Source organism: Typopeltis vanoorti, chromosome 6 (genome assembly GCF_054136105.1).
Source record: "Typopeltis vanoorti isolate ZY-2024b chromosome 6, IOZ_Tvanoo_1.0, whole genome shotgun sequence".
In the NCBI taxonomy this organism is placed as follows: Eukaryota; Metazoa; Arthropoda; class Arachnida; order Uropygi; family Thelyphonidae; genus Typopeltis; species Typopeltis vanoorti.
The window spans coordinates 40,635,801-40,656,542 of NC_143554.1; the positions used below are offsets into that span (position 1 = coordinate 40,635,801).

The window sequence follows — 20,742 nt, forward strand, 5'->3', positions numbered from 1 at the left end:
AGAAAGCGCGTCCCCAGGTGGCGGATCGGAGAATGCCTCCCAGAAATGGGTGATAGGAGGGAGATGAAATACCTCCTGTGGACCAACAGGTATGCAGCAGAGGAATGCCAAGCTGGCTGAGTTAATTGACTAAAATTTTTAAAGATGAATCAGCCAGCAAATAGAATCAGAAATAATGCTGCTGCGTATGGGAGAGCCGACGCACCTAACTCAAGCTCACATAAAGTACGCGAGAAGACAGCAATGTGAAATACAAACTGCATATCTAATATTTCAACCATCAACATCAGAACGTTATACAAACCTGGTAAATTAAAACCGATAGAAAGAGAACTTGAACTTTCAAATGGGAAATAGTGGGAGTTGCAGAGACCCACTGGACAGGCGAGGGAAAAAATCAACATAAAAAATACAAGCTTATTTTACTCAGGAAGGAAAGATAACCATCACAGAGAAGGTGTAGCACTAATAATTAAAAAATGGCTCCTAAACTCAATAGTTAATGTAAGACCAATTTCCTCTAGAATCATCTCTATAAGATTCAAAGCAAAAGAAAAAGGAATATATATAAAAATAATAGAAGTTTATGCCCCAGACTAATCACATGAAGAGGAGGAATACATAGCCAATTTCTTGAACAATTGCAAGAAGAAATCAGGTTAACAAGTACAAGAGATATCCTGAATATTATGGGAGATTTTTAATGCAAAGATCAGTGTACTCTGGAGATAAAGCAGAAGTAATGGGAAAATTTGGTCATGGAGAGATGGCCAAATTTCGGCCAAAGAGGACTTGATTAATTTTTGCAAAATAAATCAACTATTCTACTACAGGCCACAACACAAATACACCTGGATATCACCAAACAATGAAATTAAAAACTGTATAGACTATATAATTGTTAATAGGAAATGGAAAAATTCCTTCCAAAATGTCAAAACATTAAAAAAGATTGACATGGATATCAGCCAAACTAAAAATCAGTTTCAAAAGAAAGAGAATAAACCACCAAAAACAAAAGAAGACAGACATCTCAAAACTCAATGATAGTTTGACAAGATCTAACTATCAGCGAAAATTAAAAGAAAAATTAAATAATCTTGCTTTAGGTACAGTCTCAGAGTCTTGAAAAAAAAGATAAAAAAATTATTAAAGAAACAGCAACAAAACACCTGGGCTACCAGAAAGGAGTAAATAAAGATTGGCTATCACCTGAGATTTTGGACTTATGGGAGAAAAAAAAGAATATCCAAAACTAACCTCTCAAAAAAAAAAAAAAAAAAAAAAAAACAGAATATTATAAAAAGAAATAGACAAAAAATGCAGATTAGAAAAATCACATATTTAGAAGAAAAAGCAGGAATATGTAAAGAAGCATACAAAAAACATGACTCCAAGACCATTTATGAAATAGTTAAAGAGATAACTAGAACATACTCACCCAACCCAGTTTCAATATTGCAAAAAGATGGAACCACAAAACAAGTAGGCATGACACAATAAAAGAAATAAGGACTAATCATTTTAAAGAAACATTTGCAGTTGAAGAAAACACAGATCAAGATGCCTTCAACCCAGAGGAAACTTCTGACACAAAAGACATACTTCTTCTTCTTCTTCTACGCGTTATTCCCGCTACCTATGCAGGGTCCGTGTGTTACTTTAGATGCGACTTGTTGTTATTACTACTCCCAACCGACCCGTCGCCTGGTCTGCCGCTTGGGGGGGGGGGATATATTTTTGACTGTAGAGGCGTATGTTCACGGGGCCAGTTTGCCTGTTTGTGGGATGAAAAACGCCAGATAAACTGGCGGAAAAAACCCTACTGACCGCGCCCAAGACCGGCTAACTTGGCTATGCCTGAGGAAGATCCTCAAATTCCTCACGTCTACAACGGGAATCGAACCTGGGACACTCCTTCCCCAGGCATATGGTTGCGAAGCGCAAAGCCACTAGGCTAACCGCGCGGTCTACACAAAAGACATACTAAATGAAGAAATATATAGAGCAATCAAACAAATGAAAAATAATAACGCACCAGGCATAGACAACATTCAAAAATAACTCCTAGAAAATGGGGAAGAAAGCATAATAAATTACCTAAGGGAATTGTTCAACAAAATACTAAAGAAAGGAAATTTACCAGCAGAATGGAGAACAGGCCAGATCATACCCATCCACAAAAAAAAAAAAAAAAAAAAAAAAAAAAAAAAAAAAAAAAAAGATGTCAGATCCTGCACTAACTATAGACCTATCACCCTTCCTAAGCCATTGCTATAAAATATTCATCAGGATTCTTTAAAACAGAGTTAAACATTCCTATGAAGAACAGATGGAAGAAGAGCAAATGGGATTTAGAAATAGCAGAAGCACAATAGATGCAATTTTCACACTAAACAGATTAGCAGATCTTATGAGAGACAAAAATAAAAAACTCTACTGCTATTTTATCGACTTCAAACAAGCTTCTGACTCAATAAACAGAAGCAAACTCATTAAAATTGTAAAAAACAGAGGGGTTGACAAATACCTATTCAATTGTATCAATTACTATTCAGAAACACAAGCAATAGTGAATTACAAAAACACAGAAACAGATCAAATAGCAATTAAAAAAAAAAAAGGATTTATGCAAGGCTGTCCATTCACCATATTTATTCAACCTGTACCTAAAAGAAGTAGTAGACAAAAGACTACAGAAATGTGAAGGCATAAATGTAAATGGAAGAAATATAATACATTTAAAGCATGCTGATGACATAGTTACCACTACAGACAGCCAAGAAAAATTAGAAAATATCCTGACCAAGCTGCATTAAATGAGTAACAAATATGATATGAAAATCAATTTTAGTAAAACAAAACTAATGGAATAGGAAGCAAAAGGGATGCAATTCAAATGAAAATAGGAAACAATAATATAGAACAAATAAAGCAGTTCAATTACCTAGGATCATTGATCACTGAAGATCTAGACTATTTCAAAACCATCACACACAGAATCAATAATGGATGGATAACAATGGGCAGACTACAAAAATATGGAACAATAAAAGTTTAAGAAAAGAACTCAGATTAAAGATATATGTGTATGGGGGAGCGATCCAGGAAAAGGAAGGTCATTAGTGGTGTGCCTCAGGAGTCTGTTTTAGGGCCACTACTGTTTAACTTGTATATTAATGATATTGGTGAAGATTTGGATGAAGATATTCAGTTGTTTGCAGATGATACAAAGTTGGGATGAACCATAAAGAGCAGAGAAGATGTTGTGGCCTTACAAGAAGACTTGAATAAATTGAGTGATTGGGCACGGAATGGGGATGCGAGTTTAATGCTGCAAAATGTAAGGTTTTAAAATTTGGGAAACAAAGATGGGATGCAGAATTTATGCTTCGCAAGGATATATTGTCGGAGGTGGAGGAAATATAGTAATATAGAAATATAATAATATAGGAGGTGGAGGAGATCTGGGGATGATAGTAGTTAAGGATCTGAAATTTAGGGGACACATTGCCAAAATTGTGATGACAACACAAAGGCTTCTGGGAATGATGCAGAGGACACTGACTTGTAGAAGTAGGGAGATTCTTGTTCCATTGTATAAGGCTTTGATTAGGCCACAGATGGACTAATGTGCACAGATTTCACCTGGTTTTGAAGGACGAAGAGATGTTGGAAAGGGTCCAGAGGCAACTGACTAAGGTAGTTTCTAACCTCTAGAATGTCGAATATGAGGAAAGATTGAGAAGATGCAATTTGCAGAGTCTGGTGGACAGAAGGAAGAGGGGAGATATGATAGAGACCTACAAGTTAGTAAGGGATTGTTATAGGATCAATGTTGGAGAGGTTCTACAGAAAATAGTGGGAGATCAGGGGAGAACCAGAGGATCCCTGGAAACTGTATAAAGAGGGTGTGAGAAGCAGGTTTTTTTTTAATGCAGAGTTGTGAATGATTGGAATGCCTTGCCTGAGAGTGTGGTGTCTGCAGAGAATTTGAGTGTGTTTAAAGCATGGTATGATGAGCTGTGCGTGATAAAAGGACCTCCCAGATGAGTCTTCGATTCCATGGGGTCTTGGGTAATAATAATAATAATAAAACAATGATAATTCCCACAGTACTCTATGGCTCAGAATGCTGGACCTTAAGAAAAAAAAGAAACTGATAAACTCAATGCTTTTGAAATGAAATGCCTAAGAAAAAATCAATAGAACAAACTGGACAGAAAGAAAAACAAATGAAAAAGTCAGAGAAGAACTTAACTTTAAAGAAACAATAATTGCAGCACTAAAAAACGAGCCAATTAAGATGGTTTGGACATGTTTCAAGAATGAACCCAAAAAGACTACCAAACATATTAAATGGTAGAATTGAAGGACAGCCCAGCAGAGGAAGACCTCAAGAAAGAAATGGAATGACAACATTAAAGAAAGCATCCACTTAAACTCCATAATAGTATTTCATAAAAAGGCAGCAGACAGAAAGAAATGGTAAAAATTCATCTTTGAGGAACTCAACCTGCCATGAGTGGAAGAGAAGAAGGAGAAAAAAGACCAATTCAGACCTATTCAATAAGAAATGAATGCAAAGGAGATTCAATGCTCTCTTGCACTTTTCTCTTAGTCGATGAATGTGTACAAGAAATGTAAGCTTTTTGTCAAAGATGAAACTGGAATAACAGTTTGTCCCTTTCCAAACTCAGTATCTGGGTGAAGAGTGTTTTTGGCAGAAGTATACACAGACACTTTTTTCTGCTGAAAACCTGAACCCATTAATAAGAGTTCATGAAGAAACCTTGATCAACTCCTTACCAAAGTTGTCTTTCAGTTACCTTCAAGTTACAAGAGTGAAAATAAATTGTGAAGTCAGTTAAATTGTGAAATAAATTGTGAATTTAAATTAAGGGATATTACATATCCCTTAATTTAAATAAGTTCATGTCGCCGAATTGAAGCCTTTGGATCTTCATATAATTAGTAATTTATTAGGACACCTTCTTGGCATTTCTCATAGAAGGGATGTAAGTTCTGTTCGCTACAAAATTGGTATTAACCAGGTCTACCTATCGTCGACGAGACCTCAATAAAGGTTGAAACCGGTCTGGGTAGTGACCTTCTCTCATAATGTAGAACAGTAATACAGCTCCTAGGAGCTAAGTTCACATTATGGGTAAATATCAAGAACAGTGATTGGAGCTTGCACCACCCTTACTATGAGTTGCCTCAGTTTGCAGTACCAAATGGATCAGGTGTTGCACTATCCAGGTATATGCTTACGCTTGGAATCGCCGAGCATAAGCATATACCTGGATAGTGCAACACCTGATCCATTTCGTACTGCAAACTGAGGTATATGCTTACGCTTGGAATCGCCGAACTTTATATAGTTTCTATATTCGGCATGAAACTCTTCTGAGTTTCTTATTCGGCTAAGAAACAATATGGGATGTAATATCCCTTAACTTAAATAAGTTCATGTCGCCGAATTGAAGCCTTTGGCTCTTCATATAATTAGTGTTTCTTATGTTTCCAATGGGCCAAGTGGTTCGATATTGAACGTCTACAAAAGTAATTTGTTGGAAGTTTAATTAGCACTTGGTTAGACTATAATAAATTTAGTTTAATCCTTTATCCAAGTGTAAGCAAACAAAGTTTGCACCTGAAAATATCTTCAGGACTGAAGTAAGGTGGTGCAACCACCAGGGAACTCCGAGCAAAGGTGGACCAAGCTCTCATCACTCCTTGTCTCAGTAACTCCCATAATGCAATGTACATCTCCTTGCAGACATGTATACTGCTATGCATTAAGGGAAGGGCCACTACCCAGACCGGTTTCGAACTTTATTGAGGTCTCGTCAGTGGGAGGCAGACTCTAATGTGGAGATACTAAGGCAGAAGCAATAGGACAGGTCATATTTACCTATATGAGTTGCCAACAGGTGTACCACCTTATTATTGAATTACTCTGGATTTGGAGAAAGATGTTGGAAGTTTATTTTGCACTTGGTTAGATTATAATAAATTTTGTTTAATCCTTTATCCAAGTGTAAGCAAACAAAGTTTGCACCTAAAAATATCTTCAGGACTGAAGTAAGGTGGTGCAACCACCAGGGAACTCCGAGCAAAGGTAGACCAAGCTCTCATCACTCCTTGTCTCAGTATCTCCCATAATGCAAAGTACATCTCCTTGCGGACATGTATACTGCTATGCATTAAGGGAAGGGTCACTACCCAGACCGGCTTCAACCTTTATTGAGGTGTATTTAAGTAATGACCTCTCTAAAAATAAGATGTTCATGAAAAATCGCCCAACTCAGCTTTGTTCCACTCAGTGACAGGCTCACCCCATCACCAAGAAGAACTTCTCAGTGTTGGCTCTACACAGTGGCGGGCTCACCCCACCACCAGACAGAGCCAAAATCTCAGCGGTGGCTCTACTCAGAGACAGGCAAAAACCTACCCCATGCACAGCCTCTCATATATCCAGCATGGGAGGCAGACCCGAATGTGGAGACACTAAGGCAAAAGCAATAGGAGAGGTCATATTTACTAATACGAGTTGCCGACAGGTGTACCACCTTATTTAGAGAAAGATGTTGCAAGTTTATTTTGCATTTGGTTAGACTATAATAAATTTAGTTTAATCCTAATGGAGACTGTTCTTACCAAAATGGTGGTAAGAACAAATTCATCCAAATGCACAACATGAAAATCGAATGTGTTGAGCAGTGTGGATTTTACCAAGATTTATTGTTGGGAATGTAATATGTATGCATGGGCAAATGTTTTGTTGAGAGATTAAACAAGAGAAGTGAGAGAGAGTGAAGGTATGCAGAAAGTGCAATATGTTAATAGCCTGTAGTGATTTGAATGAAAGTCAGGAACCAGAAGTGAATAATACCATATGAAAAGCATTGAGAATATGAGTGGTTTGAACGTCAGTTGCAGTTAAGAATTTGGCACTAAATTACAACAATCAGTATTTATTTATTTTTTTCATATAGTGGGAAATCTTGATGTAGAGAGAATTTGACACTTGTCTTTGATATCCAACAACTGATCTTCTATCTGTGGTGCACTTCTTTTTCTGACAACATGTACAGCTACTTGACATGAAGCAGTCTGTTATATGCTTTGCAAAGTCAAATACAGTAGAATCTGCTTATTGTGATTGTGGATAATATTATCAACCAGCTATTGTTATCAAAATCACTTGGTTCCAAAACACACCATTTAATAAAATGAATTAAAAATAATCCGGCTATTATAATCAAAGTTCTGGTTATTGTTATCAAAATCCTCGAACATTTAACCTTTTGCATCTCAGAATTATAAGAAATAAGGGTTAATCAGGAAAAAATCTGACAAAGAACATTTGTTGAAATCTGACTTTTTTTTTTGTTAATCTTCTTTTAATCTTATGCTTCCGTAAATCTTATATCTTCCAGGCAAATGCTGGTGGGTTATCTAAATGTTTTTTAATCTTAATCTTCCATAAATCTTAAATTTTCCAGGCAAATGCAGGGGATATAAATACAGCCTAACTGTGATTTTTTGAGTTATTTTTGTGCTCTCTTTCAGTAAGCGAATTTGACTTTAAGTGCTCTTTAAAATAGCCCTTATGTGCATTATGGCAGAAGCAAGTAAAGATTTATCCTTTCAAGAAAAGCAAAAAATTCTGGAGTGCTATGATAAGTTGCCCAAAATGAGTCAGCATAGTGCAGTGGTACATTTAAAAATTTCCCAACCGCTCTAGTGTCAGATCTTAAAAAACAGATCAAACATTGAAACTTCAAAAGGATGGTGGTATATAACCAGTCACTCTTACTAATGAGAACCTGGATCAAAAGAAAGCCCAATCTGGTAAGGATACTCAAACTGAATCAGCATTAAAAATTTGGTTTGGTAATGTTTGTGAAAAGAATGTTTGATTAACAGGCCATTGATGCATCAAAAAGCAGCAGAACTTGCAAAAACAATGGGCAAAGAAAATTTCACTGCAACTGATGAATGGTTTAACAGGTGGAAAAAAAGCGAGAGAATATTGTGAACAAGCGTATTCATGGTGAAGAAAAATGTACTGATTTTTTTATCAGCTATGTGTGGATTAACACTGAGTGGCCAAAAATTATTCCTAATTATTCTCTCAAGGATATTTACAATGCAATGCCTGAGTATACTTATTTGTTTAAAAATGAAAGTACCAAAGGATTTAAATCTTCAAAAGAGCGAGTGACAGTTCTTTGTTGTGCTAATATGAAAGGTGAGAAATGAGGGCTCCTAGTGATTGGAAAAAGTAAAAATCCTCGGTGTTTTAAAGATGTCAAAAGTTTGTCTGTCGACTACTATTCTAGTGCGGATGACTAATGACATTTTCAACAACTGGTTAGTTGAGTGGGATCTTAAATTAAAGAAAAAAAATGGTCTTGTCAGTAGACAAATGCACTACACACACAAACAATTTATCATTAAGGAACATCAAAGTAATTTTCCTGCCTTCGAACACTACATTGTTAAATCAACCATGTGACCAAGGCATCATACATGCTTTTAAAGCTTATTATCACAGGGAAGTTTGTGCGAGAATTATAGCTGAACTTGATTATATAAAAGACCCATCTGATGCAAGTGCAATTGCAAAAAAGATTTCCCTTCTTGATGCATTGCATTTGGTAGCAATGTCATGGAAGCAAGTCTGGATTTTTTAAGATAAACTCTGAAACTCCTTCATCTAAAGAATTTGAATATCTTACAAATGAAATTTTTGATAAAATCCCAGATGGTATGTCAAAAGAAGAATTTGAAAATTGGTTGGATATTGATGACAATGTTGAAGTGGTGGCTACAATAACAGTGTCGAAAATATGTCAAGCTGCTTCCGATGAGAATTTTAAACTAATAGAAGAAAGTGAACCTAATACAAGTATAGAAGAACAAATTTTATAAGCTCTTCCAACCAATGCCCAGATGCAAGAAGCTCTATGAAGACTTCTGCAACCTAGAGTAACAAACTTCATAAGGCATTACGACTATGAGCAATTTATTCATGAACTACTATATTCAAAGACATGACAGACAACACTAGATAAGTTTTTAAAATAAATTTTATGTTGTTGCTCATTAAAAAGTTGTTTATAACAATAAATTGAAATAAATGATGCAATTTTTTGTATCCTTTGCTTAATGTTATCAGCTGGTTATTGCTATCGAAAAATATAATGGTTGCTAAGGGGTCCACACATTCTTGGACCCATTTGCAACCATTATAGCAACCAGAACAAGCCAAAGAAAAATCTCAATACAAAGAAGACTTGAAGTGTTTTTTTTAATTTTGTTTTTAAACATTCAATAGCAACTTGAACTGTACAAATCCAGAAGAAAATCTAAGTGCAGGAGGACTTTAGCAGGGTTTGTTGCAGTTTTTTTTTTTTTTTTTTACCACTAGAGGTCAGGCTAAGTAAAAGATCAATTAACAGCATAGATTCAATTTACCTTTATAGAGTGCAATAGGTACATGATGTGTATATGATGATGACCCTCAATACAGGGGTCGAAACGTCAATTGTTATTTTATTAATAATAAGTAAAATAATCATTTCAACAAGCGTTTTGTGTCCCTCGATTCGTAAATATGAAAAGAGTTTCGATAGGCTGTTAGGTTCCTGCTTTTTGCTCTTTTGAACTCTGTTTTGGAAGCATTCATTTTTTTTTTTTTTTTTTTTTTGTATCTATTTCAGGTTTCAGTATAAGCTCTAAAGGAGGATGGAGTTCTTGATTTGAGCCAGTTATGGTATGTTTCGTTTTTATTTTGTACACCCTTGGCATCATATCTTTTGGAAAACCAGGGTTTAGTTAGAGAATGGAAGGTCAGAGTAGTGTGGAAAATGTATGTTTCCATGGTGGCAAGGATTACTTTAGTTATAAGTTGGGTGCATATGTTTGGGTTGGAAGGCTGGAAGCAATAGTCCAACCATGGGAATGAGGTATAGAAGTTGCAGAGGCTGTCCCACTTGGCACTGTTATATTGCCAAACTACTCTTGTATGGGAGTGGGTGTGAAAGCGTTGGTGTGAGGAGATGAATTGTATGGGGGAGGAGATGAGCACTAGATTGTGATCAGAATTATCTAGGGGGGGGCTCACCACTTTCAATGTGTATTTGGAAGAGTCAATGGTGAAGAAGAAATCTAGGGTTTTTAGGAAGTGGTTCAGGTTATCAAGTATTTTGGTTGGAATCTGAACAAATTGTGTACGGTCGTTAGTGATGGCAAATGTTTCAGCATATCTGCCTGCAAGATCTGTACAGCTGGAGGAGGAAAGCCAGTTGGTGTTGTGGACATTAAAATTTCCTCAGAGGATGATTTCACTGTTGGGAAAGTGGGACTGGAGAAAATAAATTTTTAAGGAGAGGAAATTGAGCTGAGAGTGTTTGGTTGCATTAGTGGGAGTGATAGAGGCAGCAAATGAATTTGACTGAGTGGGGAAGGGATATTTTCAATCAAAGAAAGTCAAAGTTGGAGGATTCTAGGTTGGGGTGCTCTCTGACAAGGTATGTCAGAGCAGATATATGCAGAGACATCACTCCTTTTGACCTCAGAGTGAGGTCAAAAGGAGATAAAGAGTGTGCAGTTTGGAAGGTTGAGATGAATAGTGCTGGGGGGGGGGTGAGTTTGCATTTCTGGCAGAAAGAGTAGGTGAGGTTTGAAAGACTGAAGATGGCAAAGAACACTATTAAGGTTGGATTTTAGGCCACAGATGTTGGTGATGTGGATCTGCAGGGTTCTATATGGCATATGTTTGACAGCAAGGGTCTTGCACGTTTCCTATGCAGTGCCTACATACTGGTCTCCATGGTGGCGTCACTTGATTTTTGCACTAATTTAACGTTTTTCTTCGAGTTGTCTTCGAAGATGCTGTCCTTGTTCCCTCTGGAGAAATGTTAAGTCAGGTCAAGCACATATGGTGATTGGGGGCAAGTGTCTTTGAACTGTTTTCAATCGTTGTTATTAGATGTGATCGTTGGCGTGCCACCAGTCACTTTTACGAGGCACGGAAAGTTCATTCCGTCCTTTCTTTTATTTATGGGTCTGAAAAGGATGGCACCTAACGATATTTTTATAATCGATATTGCATTCTTCTGCTAATTTGATTATGTCTTCTTCTGGTGATTTTCCAGTTTTTATTGGAAAGTTCAAAATAACAATGTTGAATTTTTTGTTTTTGGCTTCCATCGAGTTGTGTACTGTTGAAGTGATTAGGCCACGGAGTTCATTCACGGTCAAGGGTGAACTTGTTGTGATGCTGATCATCAGTTAGTTCAAGCTTAGTTTCTAGTGCTTGTATTTTGGAGGAAAAAGGTTTGTTTATAGCACTGTTCAGGAGCTGTTTTTCAGAATGGAGGCACAGCGAACAGAAAAAGGGCTGATTGAGGTCGATGAATAGCTTGTGCACCAATTCATCTATTTTTGGACAGGAAACATGTAGCAAGTGGCAACAGAACTCGCACAACATACTTTTTTTTTTAATTTTTATTTTTTTATTGATGACATCAATTTTACCTGTGGCACTTTGTAGGCTTGTCAGCGATCAACGGCAGTGTGTTGACAGTATAGACATATAGACAACTGGTATAGTCAGTTTGTATAGACGAAGCCCTTTAGTTGGAAAGACCTGGGTGTAAATCCCATCTAAGATGAAAGAACCTTATGGCTTTTCAGTTGAAGGTGAGTTAACTGGCTTCATATAGAAATTGTGGGATTTTCCTCCTACAAACCAGTCCTGTGAACACACATGCATCTAAAAAACATCGAACAGAGGAATGACAAAAAAACTGCATTAAGTTGCCTGAAACCCCTAATCAAGGGACCTACCTAATATTGGGAGCATGGGAATTGGATGGAGGGAATTATTTATTAAGTTTATTTATCAATATTAGTAAACAGCAATAGTTAGATTTCTTTTTTTAAATGCCATAAGTCCACTAAAAAAAGACCTAAGAGAATTTTTCTTCTTCTTCTTATTATTATTATTTTTGTAGGGTTTGGATACTGTTCAACTTTGACAATAAAAAAAATCTCCCACAAAGAAGTAAATATTGTTGGGAGATCTTTCCTCAGACAAAACATTAAAAAATTTGAAAAACAATTTATTACTTGACATACTTCAGGGAAAAATTCTTAGCAAACATGAGCCTTTAATTGAAACAGCATTTAAGATCTTATTCCACTGCAATGCCCAGCGAGAATCCACTTTCTCATAAGTGAAAGTGGATTCTCAACTGTCATTGCAACACTAAAGAAACATCAAATTAGATTGACTTTGCCTTCTTCAAGATGATCTCTAATCACATTTGCTGTAAACATTACAGCAAAGATCAATAATTTATATTGTTCGATGCAAGTTCATATTTCTCATTAAGAATTGCATGTGTAATGAGTCACCATTTTTATTAAATTGAGTTATTTCTAGAACATTTATGTTACTTTATTATTTATAATATTATGCATTATATATTTTCTTTATTATTATATTTTGTAACTGTTCACTGATATAATTTGTTTTATCATAATTTTTTATGAACATTTTCATAGGAAATTCCCCAAAAACAGAAATATTTTCTGTTCTAACATTCTTAGCTACAAGATCCTCCATAGCCAATGCATTAGCACTGATTTTCTTACCATATGTCAGCAGAGTAAGGCCAATCCTGTCAAACTTCAATGTTAACAAAACACAGTCCTGTCTTATATTATGCAAGAAAGATCACATTTCACATCCCTCAACTTTGATCACACTCAGATCTCTCTCTTGTTATAGGTGGACTTTCACCTCTGCCTTTTATTTTTTTCTTAAGCTAATACAGTTTTCATATTTGGGTGATGCAATTTAAAACTTATCCAGAAGAAAGAGCAGTCCAGTTATTTGTTGATCTGCCCTCACATACTCACTTCAGCCATTTTCATAGACATTCAGTTTCTGCTCTGTGCCTCTTCGATAAGCAGCTTATTGAGCACTGAACTACTACCATTTCTCTACTTTATCTTTAAATCTGAAAATGCATGAGCTATCATCTATTAACTGACTAGCTTGAATACCTACTTGAATAAATATATTATTAATATTATTATTATTATTCCATACACCTAAACTCAGAAAAGACAAAATTAATGATATTCAGAAATCCACTGACTCGACCAGTTGATAACAAATATATAATCATCCAACATCCACTTTCCAACACAAAAAACACACAGAACAGCAAAACCACTACAATCACTCAGGTTGAAACAATACGATACCTTGGAATTTACCTCGATGCAGATATGAACTGGAATAGCCATATAAAACATCTACACAACAAACTCCGAACAATAAGTGGCAAACTCTACAGATTAAAAGACATAGTTCCCATACGCCTAAAAACACTAATATACAAAGCACTATGCCAAAATATACTAATATACGCTATAACAATGTATGCTTTCTGTGCACCCTACAAATTAAATAGATTAATGTCGCTACAGTATAAAATGACAAAACTGATCTTTTGGGAACAAAGAGAAAATCACGACCTTATAAACATTGCAATGGCAGAACACAAAATACTGACAGCAAAACATTTATGTCACTATGCAGCCTTGCTAAAACATTATTTCGATGCCAACTACAGGACAGTTAGAAATACATACCGTATAACAAGACCTCAGACTACTAATTATATCACATATAAATACAATAATCACTACGGAAAGGCCACGCGAAACTTCTACATCCCAGACATGATAAACAAATTACCTTTTGAATACAGAAACCTTACAAACTACAATAGCCTGAAAAGAGCTCTAAGGACATACTATGAACAAGAAACACGCACCCAAAATACCATACAAACTTAATGAAACACAATATATTCGCTCAGGCTTCCAGTTCAGCGATGCATCAGTACATTCCAATTTATTGTGTGTGCGTGCGCGCGAATTTCTCAATCATAGATTCCGTAGCATCCTAACACAGCAAAAAAAAAAACAACAACAATACATAATAACCAACTGGTGTCATCCTCAGATAAGCTTACATTTAAGCTTCGAAGATGAAAGGAAAAAAAATTAGTTCTCATCCAAGATGTATCATATGTAATCAAATGCATGTAATGTACGTATCACAAGAAAACCAATGTACGTAATGTAAATATCACATGTAAACAAACGTAAGTAATGTATCATATGTAAACAAATGAATGTAATGTATATAATAATTGTAACAAATGTATGTAATGTATATAATAACTGTAACAAATGTATGTAATGTAAAAAAAAAAAAAAAATTATTTTAAAAGTAAATCATGAGTTTACACTGTATGTTTGTGAAAAAAAGGACACATAATATTCAGATTGCATATGTGTAAATACTGTTGTATAATCACACCTTTTCAAACTTGAAAAAAAAAAAAAAAAAAATAGTAAACCACAACATGTAATATTATACAACTTATGTAACTCTGAACAATATAATTGTAAATAATTATTATTATGATTGTTATATAAAAAAAAAAAACTGTTATCATCATTACTATTTAAATCTCATTATATGTAGCACAAAGTGCTGAACCTTGTAAAATAATATACTGAATAGATGATCATTGTACATATGTAAATATTTGAAAGAACAATAAAAAAAAAAAAAAAAAAATGTGACACTTCCAGGGAGTCCAAGGACTCATCGCAAGAGGGCACACTACTCTACTTTGTTAAATACATCTCATCCTCTCCACTACTACTTAATTCTCCAACTACCATCAATGGCATCTATTGCCCATCCTCACCAACAACAGTATTTTTTGTCTCTAAATTTCGTGTGTTCTGAAGGCTGATTTGTCTGTACGCGGGATGAAACACCCTGCTACCACCATATGATATCAGCTAACTCACCTTCAACTGAAAACACCATTATAAAGATTCCCCCTCGTCACGACAAGAATCGAACCCAGATCTTTTCCGATTGAAGGGCGCAATGTTCCGTTATTTTTCCAACTGCGCTACGGCTGTTCTCAGAAACCTACTAAAATAAATCTCATCTTTACCTAATAACACAATTTCTGTAAGCAAGAATTACAGCCTCCTCTTGTTCAATCTATATGTGTGTGTGTGTGTGTGTGTGTATACAGGGTGTTCGGGATAAATTTGACAGTTTCGTAAGGAAAAAGAAAATCTTCTTTGTATCTATTAAATTTAATGAATTGACAAAAAAACATTACAGGCAGAGTTAATTACAATACTATCAACAAGATTTACTCAAAATAACCACCATTAGCATCGATCACAGCTTCAATTCTGCTTCGGAACCTCGAACAAGCTGATGCTACAGTCTCCCTGGGAAGGGCCGCAAAAACTGTTTTAATTTTATCCATTAACTGGGCTTTTGTATTACTGGAAGTGCGATTGGTGTCTTTTTCAACTGCGCCCCATACAAAATAATCCATGGGGTTAAGGTCTGGGGAGTTTGGAGGCCAAACATTTGGACTGGTGAAGTCGTAGAAATTTTCAGACAACCATTTTTGACTTTTCCCAGAGGTGTGGCAAGGGGCCGAATCCTGCTGCCATACATACGGCCTACCATTGGCTACCCTTGTTATCCAGGGCTTGACTACAGTTAGCAACTCCACGAACAAAGCCCGAATTCCAATGCCAGGGTTCTTCAACACCTGTTCCTGCAGATTTGCGAGGAATTCTGCTGTACGAACGCAATCAGATCGTCTGCTAGAGATCTTTCTTCTTGCTACATCCTCGTAGTCACCATTGCAAGTCTCTAGTTCATGCCTGATTGTTTTTACTGTATTCAGGGAGCATTGGGCAGCAGTCGTAATATCCTTATTTTGATGGCGGGCACGAATCATCATGATACAAGTTATTCTCTTCCATGATTCAGGTGGATTCCAGCTATCCATCCTTTCTGACATCTTGTATATGAATGAAGAAGGGTCCAAACTTTTAAATGAAGAGAAGTGTGTGTTAATACATGTAACTTACGGAAAAATATAATTAATTATAAATATGTCAAATTTATCCCGAACACCCTGTATATATTAATGGTTTCCTTTTAACTAAATCTGAAAATTACAAAAAAAAAAAAACAGACTCATTAAATGCCACCAACTTACCATTCTTATTTTTGATATACACTGCACTGGTATACATAAACAATAGACCAACTGAAGCCCCACAATCAGCCATAATTATACCATGTGTTTATTGTGATATTATACCAGTCTGAAAACTCACCAGCCTCCCTCCTTGTCATTAGCACGTTTGCTGCCAGCTACGAGTATACTCGTAGTTCATATATGAGCTTCACAAGCCAACTACGAGTATACTTGTATATCGATTTACTGACCTCCTATGCCAAACACGAGTTAACCCTTAGTATAATTACCTTAATTTGGACCCTTGGATTCTGAATAAAGCAGAGAGCACGTCTGGGGGCTTGATAGAAGGGAAATAATTTCAACTAAAATATAGTATATTATGTATGTGCCTCAGAAGCTAACTACAAATATACTCGTATGTCGATTACCAACCTCCTATGCCAAGCACGAGCTAATCCGTAGTATAACACGTAATTTGTAAATCAATTTAAAACTGATAAAAATCAATAAAAAATAATAAAATGAAATCAATAAAATAAAAACCAATTTATTCAAATTATGAATGATACACTTTAAAACAATTTTCCACGCACCCACAATGGTGGTTTTTCCTGGCAAACAGGACAATAATGTGTTTTGTGTCGTTTGTTTCGTGTACATACTCGGCATGGCTTTGTCGGCGAATATTTTTTTCTGTAGGTGGTAAAATTTCCAAATAATGAAGATCCCGAATCCTGCTGATAATCTGTGATGCTGTAAGCTTATCCATTCCAACAAAAACTAAGATAAATTGATCTCAAAATTTTAACGCAATCATTGTGTTTTCAGTAATTATATTAAAAATTTAAGTGCATTTTTAATGTATATATCAAAAATGCGTATTGCCAATTTCTTTGGCCATCTAACTGTCTTTCGTAAGGGGGAATAGTAACAAAGCATTTGATCAAAAAGATCGATGACTGACATACCCAAATTATAGTCCCTAACGATATTTGGTTTTAATTGAATTTTACCATTCCGATTTTTTGCTTCAACCATTTAAAATTTGTGCATATTTGAAATGGAAAGAACTTCCCTCTTATCCTTCCATTTGTGATGATGAATTCATTAAATTCATCATCGCTCATATTAGCGTAAACTTCTAATTCTTTATCAGTAAGTTTTCTTTTACTGGTCATGGCGAAACTGAAGGTTTTTAGAGACTAGAGCAATAAACACATTCGTCAGTACATGTAATATATGGGTGGGGGGTGATATGAGATTACTCGTAGTTGGCATATGAAACAAAATTCTGTCTGATAAGCCGACTATGAGATTACTCGTAGTGACCTTGAAGACGCGAAAGTGCTTGGTGCGAGTGAACAAACTATGCCTGAGGAGCGTGGCAGTGAACGTGTTAATAAATCCATACTACAAAAATGACTAATTCCGTTCTGTTTGAATTCATTCCATCCACAGCATCTTTCTTCGCTTCAGATGCCAGGTATCTTGCTTCCCTGCTCTGTTTTACTCATTTCCTTCACTGTTCTCATAGCTTTCATCTTCTCTGTCAAAGTCATTTTCTTGTTCAGTCCTTGCACAATCTGTTTTCATGACGCACTAACTTAGTGTGCATGCATGTGTGTGTGTGTATACTCAAGAAAGGCTGATCACCCATAGAATATCCATAAAAAGGTATTATTTCTGGGGAAAATTCCCATGTTACTTCTCTAAGTAAAAATTATTTTTATGGCTATTTAACCTATTTTTGTTTAGGAGTACCCCCCTTGAAAGATATACGCTTGTGTTGGTGCATGTGTTAAGAGGGATTTTTTGAGATTTGAGTAGAGAGCCAATGGTTGAGGGGTTGTTGGATTACAAAACACAAGTTATTATAGCTATTATTTCTGGGAAATTCCCAGGTTAGTCCTCTAACTAAACTATTAGTTTCATGGCTGTACAGCCTACTTTCGTTTAGGAATGCCTCTTTTTCAGAATATAATTGGCTTTTTACTCAAATCTTAGGACATTAATGATGTGTTTCAATGAAGTGTCCATCAAGTTGGCAAATCTTTCCATTCGTTCTGCATATTAATATTACTGCATTGCAACTGATGGGAAGTTTGTGTTTCTGTGGATTCGTTACAGACCTCTTTCTCTTCAGAAACTACACATAACAAACTCGTTTTGTATTATCACTGTCATCTGAGCTATTTTTCTGCTTAAAGAAGCTACCAACGTACTTATCCATAGTTGAAATACAATATTTAGTCGAATATAACTCACACCCCTGATTTTACTTTTCGAAAAAAGAAATTAAAAAGTTTTGCATATACCTGGCACATGAAAAAAAAGCTTAAACATGTTCACGTTGCAGAGATAGTAACTTGCTCCAGCAGTAAACAGCACGCCCTCCCCAATAGCCACTAGACTGCAGAGGCAAGAAAAACAAGTACTTTTATTATGTCAGTGAATAAAGTACAAGCACTCTGTGTAATATATTTCTCCATAAATAGTGCAATTAGAGATAACTGGGATAAAAACAACCCTAATGAATGAATCGCATGTCCCCTCACACAGAAACTATGCTGTATAGACTCAAGCAAAACCATATGGCAAACACAGCATCTAACTAAAAACTATTGTTATTAATTAGAAGTGTGTGAGTTCGCAAAGCAGCAATGAAATTCAACCGAATGTGTTAAAACTAAGAAATATATATATTGTAATGGCAGTTTCACATATCGTTGGAATTTGGTTGAAGAGAGTTAGCATTTCAACTCAATTGTCGGCTTCCTTTTATCTTTCTGTCACATGATCTTTTGTTAATACCGCATCAATCATATGCATGTCTTAATAACCTGCCATTGCTGTCTAAGAATATTCTAAGAATATAAAAATTATGGTTGCATAATTTTACCAAAGATCTGGTAGACTATCATTTTAAGACCTAATAGCGAGACTTCTCAGAATTAACTTTGTAGTTATCTGATCTGTGGAGGATGCCACATAAGGACATTAGGTGTCAGTTATAATTTAAATTGTTTCTACAGTTGCTTGGTTTAGTGCTGTGTGTCTGCCACAGTTATCATTGAGCTCTGATGATGTTAGGTAGAAAACCAGCAAAATATTAGTGAGTTTAATAAATGTATTTTTACCCTCCTGGTGTTAGTTATACTGTTAAGCTTTATTATGGATAATGAACACCACATAAGCCTTTCTTTACAAGATTAAGGTTAGATAAATGGTAATCTACCATTTATCTAACCTTCAAAGTGATCCTTGCATGTCAGCTAACTTCTGGAAGAACACCATGTAATTGTACTTCAATTATCTAACCCTTCAATTATCAGAACTCACTGTTCTGATAATCGAATGGTCAGATAAATGGTAGATTTCTGTAATAAAATATTTATCAAAGTATGTTTTTAATATATATAGAGACAACTAAAAAATGAATATAAGATAATGAAGTAGTTATTTAAAACCGTATAGTCAACAACAGCATGCTGAAAATAATAATTGCATCCTTACCCAATTTGACAATGCTCCCAAACCTGATAAAATAGCCAACTGATATTTATAGCTTGCTGTGAACATATATGAGGACTGCTTGTTTTTGCCTTTACTGCAGATAAACATATTATCATATAAAACAATACACATGATAAATCTTAAATTACTGTATTTGAAATCTGAAAATAAGTATGTTGAAAATTAAGATTCAATCTGTAATAATAACTTATTTTTAATTAATTAAATAGAAGCAAACTAATGCAGAAAAAAATTATATATAACAGCAAGCATGACTGATGTATAGATGATGGATGGCATGCTACAGGCAAAAACAGTATTTATATTACCCAGTAACCGTCATCAGGTGTCTTTATCATGAAGGTCAGAAAAAGCATTCTTCCCTGGTTGGGATCAGGCAGAAAAGTTTCTTCTGAAGTTCATTGTTGCATATTATGTGGCTCCAACCCACAAAAGGTTTTTTGTAAACTTACAGCAAATTTGCACTGTGAGAGGGATAAGGATTTAGTTTTCTATTTTTATTAATTTTATATATATTGCTTGTATTTTTCATTTATTTGTTTACACAGTCTAGAAACCCTACTCTAGAGACCAAACACAGAACTTTGTCAAGTCACTTCAGGCTTACAGTAAGTGGGGGTGGCGGTGGTCTCACTGGGTAATGAAATTCATCTCTCACCTCAAGGCAATCACAGACATCAATGTCCCGATGGGATTCACACCAACAGTCTGTAAGTAGAAGAGCAAGTATGCTTACACCTATTAGCATTCTTGCCACTAACCTTGGCAGCGAAAATTTTGTTAGTGGGTAATGGGTCGAGCATGCCTCCACTGTCATGCAGTATCCACACAACATTGGATCACAGTCTTTAAACAATTAATTGGCAATCTCTATCTTTTTATTTTGAGGGTGATATTGATGCTACAAATCCAACTAGACTTTGATGGAACTACAAGATCTTCAATGATTTTGTAGTTCCATCAAACCATCATTTCACTATGCACTAAGAGACAAGTATCATCAGCATATTATTATTAATTTTTTATGTTGCTTTCATCCACAAAAGATCATTTGCAAACCCACCATACATTT

General features: G+C 35.5%; 1 protein-coding gene across 6 annotated transcripts in view; it reads right to left on the bottom strand.

Annotated features, from left to right (window-relative positions):
- Tti1 (Telo2 interacting protein 1) overlaps positions 1-20,742 on the bottom strand; it is a 729,405-nt gene that overhangs the window by 28,112 nt on the left and 680,551 nt on the right. For all 6 annotated transcript variants that reach the window (XM_090394772.1, XM_090394775.1, XM_090394771.1 and 3 more), the window contains one exon: positions 19,650-19,743. In XM_090394772.1, coding sequence (XP_090250898.1) covers positions 19,650-19,743 — 94 coding nt within the window. The remainder of the gene's footprint in view (positions 1-19,649; positions 19,744-20,742) is intronic.